At 42.3% G+C, this 18,293-nt stretch overlaps 1 protein-coding gene across 3 annotated transcripts in view; it reads right to left on the bottom strand.

The window, feature by feature from the left end:
* The window catches only part of pik3r3b (phosphoinositide-3-kinase, regulatory subunit 3b (gamma)), a 175,247-nt gene that overhangs the window by 67,353 nt on the left and 89,601 nt on the right, over nt 1-18,293 (bottom strand). For all 3 annotated transcript variants that reach the window (XM_076082582.1, XM_076082583.1, XM_076082584.1), the window contains exon 7: nt 16,850-16,935. In XM_076082582.1, coding sequence (XP_075938697.1) covers nt 16,850-16,935 — 86 coding nt within the window. The remainder of the gene's footprint in view (nt 1-16,849; nt 16,936-18,293) is intronic.

Genomic DNA, 18,293 nt, shown 5'->3' with positions numbered 1-18,293 from the left:
GCCGCGTCATATATGATGTCGACCAATAACAGTTGCGATTGGCCAGTAAATCCAGGACATGTCGGCCATTCTAGCAACAACTCTGCATTTAGAAATCCTTAGCCGATCTGTATGTGGCAATCCCCGAGATTAGGTTTTACTCACTAAAGTGATGCGGGTTCTATTGACACAGCATCACTAGCCCGAAATAAGTGACCACCAACAAACCCTGATCAAGACCAGTGGTTATCAGAAGAGAGTTGCTGCTAGAGTGTTAGTCTCGTCAAGTCAATTTTATATATATAGCCCAATATCACATTTGCCTCAAGGCAAAAGTTGTGATGGGTGTGCTAATATCTGATTCACATCATGGCCATCACATTTAGAGGCTTTAAGGCTCAACTAAAAACTCACCTTTTTACTGTCACTTTTACCCAGAATCTGTTATTTTAGATGTGCTAAATTGTAAAATTGATTGAATTTTAAAATGTAACTTTTCCTTTTTGTCATTTTTAAAAATATGTATGAGTATAGATTTGAGTCTTTTTACTCTTGAGGTTCAGCACGTTGAGCTGCATTTCCAAGATAAAAGGCAATATTTAAAAACAGTCGAGTTATTTTTCTTTCTTTTTTTTGTCAAACAAGGAAAAAAGGACACACACACATTTGCATTGCTCTGCTCCAAACACAAACACAAACACACACACACACACACACACACACACACACACACACACACACAGAATACTTTAGCACATTAAAGGATAATGTTCATCATCCCTTATAATGTAAAAAACAGTTATTTTCCCAACAAAGAAGCCAGTTTATCTAGACAGCCTGCACTGTAAGAGCCTTCATAAAATAAGAGTACTCAACCTGAATAACATGGAGCTAAAGAGAATAAATGAGCTGTGTGTTTGTCTTTATGGTCGATACCAGACATTAACAACAAACAGTTTAGTGTTGCTGAAATCAAACCGGTTGCACCAGCTTTACCTAAGTTCAAACTTAGGCTAGCTATCAAGTAGGTGTGTATTAACACATATTAGAACAGGTTGCACCACACAAACAACCATACAACTGCTATTAGTAGCCCCAGCTTATATTTGCTTCAATTGCTGAACTCAACCAGCCTATATTTGGGAAAGGCGTCTATAGGGACACGCCTTTAACGGTTTAAATTAGAAGTAGAAGGCCTATGAATATTACTTGTATATAAATTAGGCTATTAATTAACATATGAATGTTGAATTATCCATATGATGTTGCTCCGAGGCACTTGTTTTACGGCACCTGGCATAGCTACACAACTATCTTTATCTGGTAAAAACCCACCTACCAGTCAGCGTCATACTGAAAAGGAGTGGGTAGAAAGGTGGGTAGACTATTTCCTTGCAGCCAGCAAGTTAACGAAAACAAGCATACCCAACAACATGGTGCTGAAAGAAGCGAAAATACTGTTTGTCAGTTAAAGTGCGGTTTTCGTTTGACGAACAAAGTTAGCAGACGTTGAACAATGGCCTTTACATGACAATGGAACAAATATATTCAGACTTTATGAACGCTTAGGGAGTCGGCAATTTTTTTTTGTTTCCCTAGCCTTGCCGGTAAATCTGAATAATACTTTGATGTTCATGGTTTGTGCAAAAAGAACGATGGAATTGTGGAGAATCTAACCGATATAACAATGTGTAGCATGTCCATATTGACAAAGGTTACTCGGCGTCTAACTGAAACTTGTGTTTGTTTGTCAAAATGTGAAGCCACAGCCAGCGAGTAGAAGGGGGTCAGCTTTTAATTGAAGTTTAATTGAAGTAACATGGTTACTTTGTAGAAATTAGCGTTACTAAATATCTACACACACACAAACCTACTTCCCCAACCTAAACACCACTGTTGTTGCCATGCAGAGATGTTGTAAATGCTGTCACTGAATGACTCTTTCCTGAATGAATTTCCAATTTCAACGTTCCTGTCTGGCAAGATATTTGGTCTCCAGCCTCAATGTTCTGTGCATAGAAAAGCGTCACAGTGCCTTCTGAAATGATCTGCCAGATTCCCGCTGAGACTTTGACTCTTCAGTTTGAGAGTCTGCTCAGCACCGCCGCAAACTAAAGCCTGAAGTGACACCAAAGCCACAAAGGAGCATTCAGCCATGTGTGGAGGAGCAGAACCTCTGCATTAGCACTCTGTGACTCTCCCACACACACAAATACACACACAGTCCACTTGTTTGATTCGATCCACAGCAGGAACCTCTCCTTTTTGGGCTAATTGACAAAAAAAACTCCTTTAGACCACTATTTTGTCGATTCTTGCGTCCGTGTAGTCGTCTGTCGATGTGTGACTGTGTGTGAGCTGTGTGTGTGGACGTCGAGGGAAATCCCTTTAGGTCGAGCGAGAGCGTCGAGCCAGAATGGAGCTAATGAGATCAGCCATAAAGTCGGGAATTAGTGTGCACACTGAGCTTGTTGGGAAGCTAATTTAATCAGAGTTTCTTGAATGCAGAATTGGGCTTGGGACAGATCAGCCACTCTCTGCCACCTGATTAAAAGTTGCGGCACCGTGAGGTCATTGACCGAGGGCCAGGTGAGGACACGCTCTGATTGGTTCACATGTCACAGAGCCGCTGAAGGAGTTCACTATGTCTATCTGCAGTTTTACATTGCCTGATTTGGAAACAGCACCGCAGTTGTTTTTCAAATGCTTAAAATAATGATGATCTATGTTATCAGATTTTGATCACAGATTTTTTTCAGGGGTGGATTAATATGGATGACAATAGATGTTTTAGGATGAGAAGGAGGCCCGCCGAGACTGCATTTGCACAGAAGCCAGACTTTGGTGCCAAGCTGCTGCCTAATATTCATCAAACCTCAACCATTGAGATCGGGGATCAGAAATTGCTCATATTGGTCTTTTGGATTGCCGACTGAGACAGTAAGATGAGAAAAAAGAAGGGATGGATGGAGAGATAATAGAGGTGTGGACATTTCTTGATTCTAAGATGCATCGTGATGCGGATGTGAACAACTCTGCATCGATGCAGTGACAGAACATAATCAACCAAAACCGAAACCAAACTTGGTTTGGTTTAGGCAACAAAACTGCTTGGTAAGGGTTAAGAAAAGATCGTGGTTACAATAAGTTAGTTTGTTACATAAAATAACAATGCTTGTGATGTATCTGGTCTAGTTACATAACAAGATTAAGGTAAAACCTCAATGTTGACTCGATGAAAGTCTTGTGTTTGAACAGTCCTCCAGTCCCTCCCACTCGCCCCAAGCTAAGTTTCACGCTCTTTATACTATGTCAGTTGACAGCCCCGTGTGTCTCATACAGACACTAAAGGGCGCATCGGTATTAGACGCCGAGGGGCACTGACCAAGTATCAATATTTGACGAGTTGAAAGAGAGAACGGATCGGGCAACAACAGACAGGACGGTGGAAAAAGCAGCAGGAGGAAATCAGCTAGGAAGAAAGAAGAAAGGCAGCAAAGCAGGGAGAGATGGAGAAAAAAGAGAAGAAGAGATAGAAGGAGAAAGGAGACAGAAAGGACATCTGTCGTTAGCTGCAGGGTCTGAGTCCACGCCAGAGATGAGGTCAGCGAAGCCTGCTGGACACAAACACTGACCATCAGGCTGAAACACACTGAAGGCTCCTAGTTTTGCCGGTTTTACACATTGTTGCTGACAAAGCACTCTGATTTCTGCGTTTACACTGTAAGAAAAAAAAAAATCATTTCGCAGATTTTATTCTCTGCCATCACAAACAGATTCACACATCAGAAAATAACACTACTACCTCTCCCTCTCTCACACAAACACAAACACTCTCTCTCCAGCCCACTGGCGTTATGACCTGTGTTAACGATGCATTATATGCATCTCGCCACATTTCAGCGAGCATTGCCTCCGTCTCGGCTGTCCGTCAACCCTTTGAGCATGAGCACCCCACCTTTTCTTCCTGCCTGCATGGAAATACTAAACCAGTTTGAACATTTTCTGCAGCACAAATAAAAACGTGTTATAGGATACCGAGACAGATATTCCTCCATGTGAAATATTGCCATATGAAATGTGGGAATGTTCGTATAGACACAACTTACATCTTTAGAAAGAACACTGCCTTGTCCTTTATTATTATTTTCCCACAGTCCGACATATTTTGAGTCACCGTGTTGCCATATCTTAGAAGCTAACTTGATGACTACAGTATCATAACAACTGACAAAAACTACAAGAGTAAGACCCACGTTGTAATAAACCACAACTGACTCCAATGACCATGATTACGACTGTGAAAGTGGTTGAAATTAACTACATATGTGTATGTGTGCGGCAGATGTTGCCACCAAATTGAAATGATCGTGTAATTGATTATGTGGAACACTCGGCCTTAGCTCTCATTTCTTCATTTTTAAAAATGGTGTTTTATTTCGTCACAAAGGACTTCACATTGTTTGTGCGATGCCCGTTAGGTCATATGGCATTAAGACAACCTGAATTACATCTCTATACCACATCTCTAGAGGCGACACACTGCACCTCTCCAAGGTCACTTCCACAAAGAGATGAAGCTTTCCAGGAGGGCTGATTATGATGAGTGGGATTAAACCATGGATCATGTATATCATTTCCCGACATATCATATCCAGGGTGTCCACCAGTGTATTGAAAGCTTGGCTGCCTTCTGGGCCTAAGTTGACTCCCTCTCGGTCCACAGCATCTGGGAGTTTTTTTTTTTGTTAAGATGGGGGGGGGGGGAGAGAGATAGAGAGAGAGAGAGACAAAGACAGAGACAGAGTGTGCGTGTGTGTGTGTGTGTGTGTGTGTGTGTGTGTGTGTGTCTGTGTGATGAGGAGTATGAAGTTAGCAGTAACATTATAGCTGTAAATGTAGCAGTGCAGTGTTTGTACATTTTGGGCTATTTGCCGGTGAATAAATGCTACAACTCTTAAAACCAAGGTCCTGCTTTCCACCTGCTGATTAAACTTAAAGAAGCTAACTTAAGGTGGACTGACCTGCTATTGAGGTGGTATTAAGGTGGACCAGCTATTCTCATTGAGTGAAAAGCTGGTCTTCTAAGATTTGCTCAAGAAAGAAACCTTGATACATATGTAACTAAATGTTGGAGACCCTGTTGTGTAGTGCATATCACCACTGAGAAACCAGTTAAAAGTGAACCACTGTCTGCTTGACAATGTTAATAGAGCGAATGAAAGTCTAATAATAAAATAAACAAGAGAAGGAGAGACATGTTTAATCATTCTTTTGAGAATACAAAACTCATTATTCTTTATCCCTCAAAGGCACCACAAACACATCAGTACATGTGTCCTGGCTTTGTGTGTGTGTGTGTGTGTGTGTGTGTGTGTGTATGTGTGGCTACAGCATATATACAGCCACATGTGCGTATGTGTGCCATGAGATCCAGCAGATTACTGTCACCTGCGGTTCTGCTACCTCGAAGCTCGACCTGTCAGCAACCAATTACAGCTCCCGGGTCGCCCATAAACCTCCCAGCTTGAGAGGTAAGGTCTCTTTATAGAAACCTAAGGAGGGGAATGACTCTCTCCCTCTGTCTCTCTCTCTCTCTTTTATCCATCTCAGTCCTTATAATATCAGGCAGATTTCACATCTTTCATATAAAGTGCCCTTGACCTTCAAGCAATACGAGGGGCTTGATAGAGCATCATAATGGGGCTCTATAACTTTCCGTGTGGTTGGGCAAGCAGAGCACGGCAGCCTAGCAGGGCAGCTTGCTACAGATTAGCTGCTAAAGTGGGTTGCCATAACTCGTCGAGCCCGTAAAAGGCATAAAACACAGTGGGTCAGGTGCTGGAGGCTGCAAAGTCAGGATGCTGGGAAATGGTAAATAGAAGTCATTTAGTGTTTTGTCCAATATGAAAATATGACAAATCCCATGTTAAAGGCAATACATTCTCACCCCAATGCGCCAAATACGTGTGGTCCGTGCTGCTAAGCAGTAAAACTTTGATGCGTACCCCTCTAGCATTCATTTTGGAGGTGCCAGAGACCGTAGTGTCCTTTCAAAATTCTCTTCTGTTTTCACTGGAAGTTTAGGTTAAAGCAACAAAACCACTTCGTCAGGTTTAGAGAAAGAGCAATGTTTGTATAAAACTTGACTGACTAGCGAATGACCCGACTACCAAATGACAAACGAATTCACGTGACTAGCGACTCACCTGAGTCACACGACTAACGACACTAACTACTTACTTGACTAACGGCTGCACGGGACACTAAGCAGCAGTATCCTGGCTGAAAGTCCAGCGTTTGCTAGAGGACGTGGTTGAAATTTCTATATCTTGTTATTGTCAACAAATCCCATTAAAGGCTCAAACCAACAATGTGTCAGCTGATACTCAGAGAAGAGTAAATAGCGTGTTTCTTGGGGACTATTTTCGGCAGTGGATACATCCACATTTGGTGCTTGAGTGAATATTTGGGGCGGCAAGACGGAGTATGCGGGATTGAGTCAAAATACACTACATTGTGTCTTCTGTGTTTAATGAGGGAACCCAGTGCAACAGCGTGGCTTACTGATGAATCGCTTTTGGACAACAATGAAGCTCTATGGCACAGAGGAATAACATACATACAATATTATAATATGCAATGCAGATATATATATATAGCTGGGTATCATCAGCATAGCAATGATACAAACCACTTGATTGGATAATCGGAGGTGGTGCGTCTGGAGAAGAGAAAGACACATTGAAGTACCTCTGTGGAAATGAAGGGACACTGTCATGTCTCTTCGTCATGCCGCTTTGAACATTCGCCCTGTGAGGTAGGCCTAAAACCGGAGCAGCAAATGCCCAGTTCGGATAGGGTCGGTAGGAAGATGTAATGTTTTTTTTTTTTTATTCAATAATGGATTTTTTTCTTTGCAGTGTAGCTGGCCGTAGAGGATGCTGAAATAGAGCTAAAAAGGAGGATGATAGAGAGGGAGGAAGGTGGGAGGACGACCTAACAAACACCTACTTATCCCTATATGCTCTGCCATCGATTTATTACGAAACTTAGCATAAATAATCCATCACCGAGGTTAGCTAACAGTCAGCTAACAGAGGTCTAATTCACATCATCTGGAGTCGTGAAACCCCTAAAGCTGAATTCACAAAGCCTTCCAAGGCTGAGAGCTGCTCCAAACTGACCAATTTAGCAGTAAAACTCAACAAAATAAAAGGCAGCATGAGGCGCATGGTGCATACTGATCAGCCCACTCTGTGGCCAGCTGTTCCCAGAGCTGCCCAGAGGTATAGAAAACCGGCTCATTAGTAATTCAAATCTGGCTGAGTCAGGAGGAGACAACAGTAGCTTTGATTTAAAAACAGAATTATTACTGCTAAAAAACAACAGATCCCCAGTGAAAGAAGGAAGGAAAGAGGAGAGAAGCTGTTGTGAGGCAAAAACAGACAGACGAGGAGAGAAACATACACATAGTTCAAATGACAGTAAAGTGATACGCCACCCAAAATCTCTGAGCCATGAGCTCTCATCTGTGTTTGTTTGTCTACAGATGTAGAATGTTCTTCCGGCTTCCACATATTTGGGATATAAAATAGTTTTTTTGTGACATTGGACCTAATGGCTAAAATTGTACTAATAAAGAGTCATTTCTGACTGTGTGTGACACTCTGGGCTCAAGTGTTTCATGTGCAATGTCAGCTATGACCACTACAACCACATCATCGCACAGCTCCCCGTTCATTGGGGCTTTGTCTTAAGGGACGTGTGTCAATCACATTTTCAGCTTAATTGATATGAGAAGTGCGATTGCATATTTTTTTTATTCATCAAGTGTCTCACAACTCTTTTTGTGCAACAGTTTCTTCAAATCAAGACCTTTTTCCCGTTGGGAGAAAATAAAAAAGCAATCTTGACCTTTTAAACTTGTAACAGTGCAGCTGATCTCTGATTCATCCATGATTCATCCATGATTCATCCATGTGTAACTGTAACCAGAAGCCTCTTCCACAAAAGATCAATAGGAAGGTTTTCTGGCAGTGCAACATTTTTCAATGCCAGCCAGAAATGTTAAAAATGTTTTCTCTTTTTTAAATATCTTCAACCTCTATGGACAAAGTTTGGTTAGGTTTAGGTATCTTTTAGGTAAATTTGAAATTCAGAGCATTAATTAACATATAAGCGCATATAAATAAATAACCATCCACCCATACATCACGCTATTTCCACTGTAGCTACTGAGAGAAGACCACCAGAGATAGCTCTTCAGTCAAACATAAGGCACAGGTCAATGCTAGCATGAGTTTGCAGAAAGGTAGGCTAGGATTTGGGTATCATGTGTTTCTAGCTGAGCTTGGTCAAGCAGTGTCCTGTCAATCTGTGAGTCCTTTCTTACTCTGGAGCAGAGTTAACACATACATTTTTGAAAACACCGCTGCCCCGAATGCCCTTCAGGTGGTGTCATAGATAGAGAGAACGAGGCCCGAACACAGAGAACGATCCAGACAGTAAGAGAGAGAGAGAGAGAGGGGGGGGGGGGGGGGGGTAGCAGAGAGGAAGCAGCACACACATTGGTATTCACGGCTGGTTTCACCTCAGCCATCCATCCTCGCCTCATATTCTTTACATCACATTTGCCCTTCAGTGCAGCAAATGTCTCACACACAGCTGGTGGAAAACTACACATGCGCTCGCATTGGGGAGCTGGACAGACGATCACATGCGCGCACGCCTACGAACGCTCGCACGCGCGATCACGCGCTGTCCCGCCAGGCTACGAGCCTCTCTTTTTAAATTGCTACATGGGAGAATCAGATGTTTCATTTTCATTTTATCACATAGTTATGTGCATCATTATAAGTTTGGGTCATAAGTTCAATGCATTATTGATGGCTTGCATGGAGAAACATAAATCATAAACAAATTGCTGCTCACTCTTTGGAAGTTTGAGCGGCATTTCCATATCATTATGATTCTCTGATTGTAACAGATTCTGCCCTCAGTGGTACATCGTCTCGTCTTCTGAGCTACTTTAACATGTCCGGATACAAAAAAATAAAAGTCTGTAGGGTTCCTACTGGTGAGACATGATGCAATATGAGCAGCACTCTGTTTTAATGAAGCTGCATCCCAAGACAAGCTCTGAAATTCTGGTAATGAACAGAACATTGAATGTGAAGTAATGAGTACACTGTATTTAAGAGTGACGAGCAGAGTGACTAACAGGGTAAAGAAAGATGGAGGGAAAAGTTTGGGATGCGACATGTATCGGGTTGTATGCAGTAATGGACATACGGACAACTACATGTAGACCGTTGGATCAATGAAACAGCGCTGGAAGGAAAAGGCCTGATGCTGCTTTACTAGCCAAGACTGATTTTGTTAATTGCAGATTAAAGGAAATATTTCATAAATTTACATTTTTTTTAAATATAGACGTCTAAATGTATTTTCTTTCTATCTTTCATATAATACAACCGCCAACAAAACAAAATTGTAACCAACTTATTATAAGTTTTAGAAATATTAATATGAGACTCTAAACTGCCCAAAATCATCTGACTTTTCAGTAGAATTGTAAAAAAAACAACAACATACAAGACAAAGTGGAGGCAGGCGGGGGCAGTGCATGGCAGGAAGTGTAGCTTCTGTGACCTTATGATCCTTCAAATTACATATGAAGGGATGAACATGGGAGCCGGGGGCCGTTTGACGTTAATTCAAGCTTTACATGAGCACATTACAGCAGAATTTGGACATTAACCAGGGGAGAGCTTCTTCCCAGAATACACCATAAAACAACTCAACCAGAGAGCAGTATGCTGGATGATGGGCATTATAACATAATCTTCTAATAGAAACTGAGCCGAGGGATAAGGCTGTGCAGGGCTGAGAGATCGCGCGGTCTCGTGGGGAAGGGGACTAAACCGCCTTTTAAATGTGTGACAGTTTTGTACACTCAGGAAGGTCTTTAACATCCTGGCTTGAGTGAAATGAATTGACTTAAATGTTTATGGAAGAGGGCACTATATTATTACATTTGATATGTTGTGGATGCAAGAAAAACGTTTTGCATCATCTCGGTGTATATCTAAAGCCTGTGTTATATATGTTCTACTGTATGTTCTATGTGCTGCTACTATCTTTGTCACTTCACTGATGTCAAACACATGATCATGTGAAATGAGGTCAACAATAAGTGTCCGTAGGTGTTGGGTGATCAGCCGCAATTAGCAGCCAAAAAACTCTTTGTAAAATGTGCTGAAACAAGACTGCACAGGGGCAATTTCTGGTGGTCCACACACCGAATATATTGTAGTTGGGGAAATCAATAGTTTGCTAAAAAAGAATTACAGATCAACAGTGTAAAATGGCGACATCATTAACCTTAACAGGAACATTATCAGGAGGTACTTGTGTATATCGAGGCTTCCACAATCTCACGACCTCCTGACTGCAGGTGTGTGTGTGTGTGTTATGACCCTCACCTCCCGACCTCCTGTTGGGATTGACCGGGCCACATGTCTCTCTGTATCCAGCTAACAAACTCATTTCAAAGGCCATTACCTTCATCTCACGCCGATCTGTGACCCCTGACCTCTTGATATGGTGAAATAAAAAAAATGGGAAGATCTGATCGGAGATCTATTCCAAGAACCAAAGTGGATCTCAGTAAACGAGACACAAAAAGATCCAGGTATACTTTTTTGTGTGTGTGAGAATCAGTAAAAAACACTTTAAAAAATAAGCTTTTAATATTAACGCAGAGCGTTTGGATTTTATTGTAAGTAAAATATTACTGAGCCACAGAACAGCTGAGGAATGTTTCGTAGAGTAACGACCTTGAACCCGCCGTGGTCTCTCTGTGAAGCATCTTTTGTCGTCATTTTGCTTCACGCCTTTAACAGGACAAGTGAAAGAGAAATGTATTCACCTCACCGAACAAGTTAAAAGTCATACAAAAACTGTGCCTCTTTATGTTATGTGCCACGATTACTCTGCTTTTTAGTTAAATAAATAAATGCATCCAGAATATTGATTTACGTCATTACGACTGCACCGTACAAGTGAAAAAGACAACAGAAGTGTATCAACAGCAGGAGAGATGAATTGGACTTGCTGCACCTTTGTCACTGTCGACTGGGGGCAACCCAAATTGTCTGACAAGTCAGTGAGCCGGCTAGCTAGGGCTAGCAACAGTGGTGTTCACTAGGTAGCGATAACTGTAGCTTAGCAGCAACCTAGAAAAGTGTGACCAGCTCTCACTGAATCAGTCGCATTGACCCAACGTGCATTTTGAAATTAGCTTAGCTACAAACATAGCTAAATGTTGAGGGAGGAGAGCTAGCAGAGAGACAGCAAGCGAGTCGAGGGAGGCGTATCTCAACTGGGTGGCGCCTCAGCGGCACTTTGCTCTGCAGCCACGTGACGAGACGGGTGCCTCTTGTCGCATTCACAAACAACATTTTAAAAAGTAAATGTCATTTTTTCCGCAAACAAGTGACTTCCCCAAACATCCGTTAGGATGAATAGACAACAGTGTGTGTACGTTTGTGTGTGTGTGTGTGTGTGTGTGTGTTATTAGCTGGTACACTCAGCCATGTAATTGTGTGCAGCTGAAGGAGCACAGGCTGAAAAAAAGACCCATAAAAGCTGTGTATACTTGCCTGACCTTAATCACATTATACAACCATGATGCCCTAACACATATTCACACATGCTGGTGTGTGTGTGTGTGTGTGTGTGTGTGTGTGTGTGTGTGTGTGTGTGTGTGTGTGTGTGAGCACGCCCTGCTGCTGACCCCGTACAGTAGGATTATACTGGATGTTAAGCTGGCACTTTCCTCCCAATGGGATCGAGTCAGGACATGACTTAACTGAACCCCTCACGAACTCACACACACACACACACATATAGCTACACTTTATTTGAACCCGTATTATGTAATATTTATGTATCTGACCAACATGCATACACTCTCATGCTAATCCCACACATACAAACATTCCCTCAAACACTAACGGGTGCTCTCAGCTCTGACCTTGGCAAAGTATGAGTGTGTTATTAGTTCAGGATAAGGTGCAGGTCATTCACACATAAGCAGAGTGGCTTTAGATTTCTGATTACCCGTCATATGTTATCATATCAATTGTTAGTCCAATACTTTGGGAAATATGCATATCTGCTTAATATGAAAAGATGAACTAAATGGATAGATATCAATCTAATGTCTGCATGAGAATTACAGCCCATGACATCCACAAATATCTTGTTTTGTCCAACCAATAGTCCAACACCTAAATATATTCAGGTTACTATCATAAAATACCATAAGAAAACCCCAAAATATTGACAGATGGAACTAGCCAACTTCCTGAAAAATATTTCCTGGAAAAAATAAAAAAAATAATCAATTGATTGATTAATGAAATAGTTTCAGTTTTGCGAAAGAACTCTAAAGTTGATTTGATAACATGTATCCTGTTTGTTTAATCTGAAAACAACAAAAAAACACAATTTGTGGTTTTAGGAGCATTTAGATGTTGGACATCATGTTCACTTCAAAGTAATTCATTAAAACAGAACACTGCACTATTGGGTAAAATAGTTTGTTCATGTTAAACAAACAAAACAAAGTGTGTTCATTAGTGAGGCTTTAGAGAGGTGTATATCTGAACTTTGGCCACAGCCAGAGAGGCTCAGGAGGAAGAATTTGAACAGCGGACTATAATGATGTAAACAGAGGGAAGACACTGTCAGCAGTAACAGCAGCCAGCTTTCTGATGAAGTCTCTGAGCAGAAGATTTTTTTACCACCAAACCCTCCTCGGCTACATTACCGGCCAAATAAATGGACTGAGAGAGGGAACCAGTGTGTGTGGTGTAAGTGTCAGTGTGTGTATTTGTGTTAGTATATGTCATATTCTTGCCAAGCTGCGGGCACGGCTTGCGTGCCTGGGAAGGAAAACAGCTCATAACAAAAGCAGAGCGAGAGGGCCAGAATGTGAATGGGTGTGTTTGGGAGTTTACAATCCTCCCTTTTTTCCCCCCCTACTGATTATATGCGTGCTGGCTGACAGATTGGCTGGACAAGACTGAGGCTTCACATGCAAGTGACGTGCGCACACACACACACACACACACACAGAGTCACATTGTGCAGAGATACTTAGCCGGAGCACTCAGGTGGAGCAGGACCGGTCGTATATTCAGACTCCATTTAGAGAACATGGCTTGGAGGGCAGCTCTCCTGAGAGGTGAATGGGCATCTACACACACAGTCGCAAACCTCTCTTAAGGGGTTAACATACCGCCAACAGGCACTGCGCTAACCCTTGACCCCCACTAATGTTGTCTGGAGGGGTGGCAGGGGAGGTAATGGGTGAGAAAAAATGCTTGCACATGAACCTGACCTCCCTGTTTTAGCTTACCTCTCTCCATCTCTCTCTGTCTCTCTCTCTCACTCTGAATCAAACAAAGGGAAGCTCAATCGGACGAGCAGTCACCCTGCCGGGCCACTGAAACAGCAACATGAGCTGAAAACACACACACACACACACACACACACACACACACACACACACACACACACACACACACACACACACACACACACACACACACACACACACACACACACACACACACACACACACACACACACACACACGAGGCATTAAATGACATCTCAATGTCCGTGCTGACGAGCATTGCTAGGTGCTGAAAACAGAATAATTAAACAGACTCCTGGCGCGTTTGAGTACTTTGCCAGCTGTTTATCTTTTGACAATGTGACTAGGATCACAACGGTGTAAGATTCACAAAACTTTACAGGTGTGAAGTTGAGATCAAAATAAAGGCAGAGAGTTCGATGATGCGATCGCTAGATGGTCTCTAGTCAAATCTATATTATGTTTGTTGCAAAGTTAAGGGACTGTTCCAGTGTATCTCTACTGCTCAGCGTTTCTTCGGTAGCTATAATGTAGAACTAATGTGTCAAAGCTGAATTCACACCTGCCTTTTTAAACAGATAATTCCTGTCCGGGCTAAAAAAACCCGATGCTCCAAGACTCATGATATGACTACATGTAGATAGGACACAGACAAAGATTCTGACAGACACGACGATGGAGAACAGTGCAAGTGTGTTACATCAGTGCAATTTCCCACATCATTCCCCTGTTTACAAAGCACCGAGAGGGTTTTGAGGCTTTATTCAGACACCCCACAGAGAAAGAGAGAGTGAGAGTGAGAGAGGGTTGTGTAAGTGATATTACAAAAGACACACTTCAAAGAAAGCACAAAACAGCTCTCTCTCTCTCTCTCTCTTTTGTTGCTGTGATGTTAGCCTGTCCAATTCTCTCTCTCACACAAACACACACCCACACACACACTTTTTTTTTTGCTCTTGCTTATTCTTGAGCTTACTGACTTGATTCGACACATAACTTTTTATACGTGTAAAAAGGTGTGCATTTATACAGAAGGCCTGTTGACTGTGCTCCTCATGTGTGCTTCCCATCAGGCTAGATTTTAAGGTTAGCATTTCAAAGATACTCTGAGTGAGTAAAAAAAATCACAAACCCCTGATGGATCCCTTTTATCTCCCCACACTGTGGGGCAGAGGTTTATCCCATGAATTATTGATTGTCCTCCAGACATCATCCTGTCCTTTTGTGTGTCCCCCACAAAAAATGAAAATCAAAACAAGTTCCACCTACGGTTGAGTGTGATTTGTGGCTCTGATGTGTGTGTTGCCTGTGTTTGTCTGCTGTATTGCTCTGCAGTGACCAGCATTTACCTGAAGGCTGAAGCCAACGCGGAATAACCTTTAGATCAAGGACATATAAGGGTCAACAATCTCTGACTTCATAGAAGGTTTAAAATGTCCAAACTGTTTCTCTAAAGAAAGTATTATTTTCTCCCACAAAGTAACATCTCAGTTGATGGTTTAGCGTCCTTTATTTTTGGCGAGTGGACATTTTGTGAATGATTGTTCCATTAAGATTTCTTAGTTTGATTAGAAATGTATTTTAGATTTGGTCATGATTTTGGATATTTTCCAGTCCAGCACTGTGACAGTTATAATAACGACATAATAAAGAAAGCTTATTCAAAGTGTCATGATCCACTGTGTCAATGTGGATGTGCCCACCTATCTAACTAGTGTTGGACGAAAAAAGATTTTGTCCAGGTTCAGTCCTCGCCTGGTTGTGTTTTAATCATCTGCTCTCTAGAGCAACTTTTCCAACATCCCTTCTGAATGAACCTCTGCTCCATATAAAGATAACATAACCCCTGAGCAGCCAGTACAATCACTGCTACAACCAATATGTTAACCCTGGCCTTAGCGCTGTGGCCTTCAACAGACCAGTACTACCACACACACACACACACACACACACACACTGACCCAAAGAAAACGACCTCAGCAGACTGACTTGGCCCTTACAATCAGCCTCACACCTGCTGTGTGACCTTTCTTTCGTCCTCATAGAGGCTGACTGATCTTTCCACAGCATTTTACCTCTGAAAACATACACCAAAGGCTCACAAGCAGGTTAAAGCTACAAGTCGTCTCTACGTGTTTGTGCCCAGATCTGTAACGGCTGCAGTGATCGTCAAGTTTTTACCTTTTGTTTGAAGGGGGATGCATAAACCAGAAAGGTAGAAGATGTCTTGTTTACCATTGTGCCACCAAGACAAGCATAACACGGGTCAGATCAGGCTACTCTTTGGTTGCCGTTTTAGCTAAATACAGCCTTTCTAGAGTGGAACTTCCATCAGATCGGATGACAACGTTTCTCCTGTGGCCCAAATCTAAGAAAGGATGTTGTTTTTCTACGGTTTTGGGAAAATATTGCTGAGGTCTGAGAAAAATGCAAACTGTGCAGATCATATACACTAAACCCTCGCTGCCACGCTCACGTCCATACCCTCGCTCTCAGCTGAAATGGTCCAGCCAATCAGGAATGCATCAAGAACAAAACAACATGAAACCGCTGTGTTTTGTTAACATGAACTCTGTACATCCAGACTGTAACCCAAACTGACGGCCAGCAAAGTTAAAGCAGTTATTTCATGTTTCATGCCCAATTTATCACAGCAGCAATTGGGCAAAAGGTTTGTGTTTTCCACATATTTCAAAAACCAAATGTGTTTTCCACTGCAGTTTGTGGTGAAGCAGGGAGGGTAAAGGGAATGTCATGTTTCCAGTATGAGAAACGTATGGTGATACACTTGAGAAACAAACTTCAGGCACAAAGCAGATAAGCTTTGATTGTGTGTCACAAGCCAAGTGAAATCATCATATTGCACAGTATCAGGCCAAGATATACTGTAAAGATTGTACGCAAAAGGCACTCATAGATTAAATGTGTTAACTAGAACCACATAGGGTTCTCCGGCTTGTCCCCATAGGAAAACCCTTTTATAAAGGTTCCACCTGGAACCCTTTCAGAGCGTTCTACCTATAACCTGACATAAAGGGCTATGCCTATAACCATCTGTGAGAGGTTCCAGAACCCCGTCTAGAGGTTTTACGCAAAACCTTTCCACCAGTTAAGGATGCTAACCAGAACCCAACGATGGGGTTCTACCAAGAACGCGTTTATATTCCAGAGTTTCATATGGAACCCACCCAGGGTTCCTTCTGAGGCTCCCAAAGGGCTGGGGCTGATGTGGTGCAGCGTAACACACAACAATCATTGTTCAAAATCACAGTCTCAATGGAACCCTTAGTCTTAACAAAGCACCCTTGAAAACCTCTCTTTTTTCCTAAAAGGGTTCTTCAGTAGCAAATGGTTCCGGGTGGAACCTCAGCACTTCAAGAGCAGAAGGGAGACCGTTTGTGTTCATGAGCGTTGTCCTACCTGGTGCAGCCTGCATCTCCATGAGACCTCCTGTTGCGATGAGAGCCTCCAAGATCCTGACGTGATGCTCCGGGTTCACGTCGGCGCTGTTGACAAAAACACAAGTACTTTTGTTTTGGGTTTCGTCATGAACAGCAGGACGGTGTGTGTGGGATTGACTCACAACATGGCCCCAACTGCAACAGTGTGACCTTCATAGCCTTCATAGTTGCCCCCCCCCAGCATGCTGCAGTAAAGCCCAAAGGGTAGAACATGTGTGACTGTCTAAATATTTACAGACTGCCGTGTGTACTCCAGAACCATCTAGCATTAATCAACATTTCCACACGCATGGAATAAGCTAACATGGGATCAGGTTGAAATGGTGTGATGTGCCACGTCGCTCTTTAATCGCCCGCTGTGCACGTCAGAGGTGCATTGCTTGACCAGGCTATGCAAACAATCACTGACTGCCTCCCCAAATCCCCGACATCTCCACCGCACACAACGCCACAAGGAGAAATTCCTCCGTAATTTCTGGAAAAACAGACGCAGGCAATCTTGGGCAGAGTACAGAGAGTAAAAAACCCCCAAAACAAGACCATCAGCTTTGTTAATGCCATTCTCTCAAGTACCCAGCTCTTACACTGCAGGATGTAGATATTACAGCTGAGCCAAATATCATGCTTGGCTTTCCTATTAGCAATGGCAAATATTTTACTACAAAACTATCATGTCTTTGTGCTGGATCAAGACAATCTCGCTCAACTGATATGAGGTTTGTCCTGGAAATGGGCAGTGGTTAATATGGGGATGGAGTATTATTAAGGGATGGCATATTTTGCCAACCAGTTTGTTTTAGCTCTTTGGCTGGTGGATTGACAAATGTAGAACGAAACGGGTACGCCCTCTCCACCCAAATGCTGTGAGACGTTTGAGTTTTTTCTTTTTTTTCGGACTGCAATCGTTTTATGCGACAAATGCAAAGAGAAAAGAGATGGTTGAAATGCTACAGAGCACAAATCTCATTTCACAGCTGTATGGGAAGAAGTACCTCTTAGTTTCATCTTTTGTGTTTTTTTTCTGTTTTGATCTTTGAACATAATTCTTCAAACACCATAAAACATGAAGGCCACCGAATCAAATGTGCAACAATGATAATTTGCCAGCCGTTAAAATTTGCTTAAAAATACTGTATGACTTCCTTTGTTCTACTTGTTGAGCAATTGGGATACTTTTGTGTTTCAATGTTGAGGAAGATTTAGGATTGAAAAGATATTTTTAGAAAAGTCACAGTGGGGGGGGGGGAACAATACGAACACAATCAGTGGTTCAACAAAGCGGTTACCTCTTCTGTTAGTCAAGGTTTGTTCCATTTTACCCTGTCCTTCAGAGACTCACACTGTGATTAACACCCATACATAAAAACCTCACTTGAATTTCAATAGAAGAAGCAGCAAATGAA

The sequence above is a fragment of the Anarhichas minor genome, unplaced genomic scaffold, assembly GCF_050575085.1.
Source record: "Anarhichas minor isolate MPS153535 unplaced genomic scaffold, ASM5057508v1 ptg000096l, whole genome shotgun sequence".
Taxonomy (NCBI): Eukaryota; Metazoa; Chordata; class Actinopteri; order Perciformes; family Anarhichadidae; genus Anarhichas; species Anarhichas minor.
The sequence above is the reverse complement of the archived record's forward strand: the minus strand, read 5'-3'. Positions and strand labels throughout refer to the sequence as shown.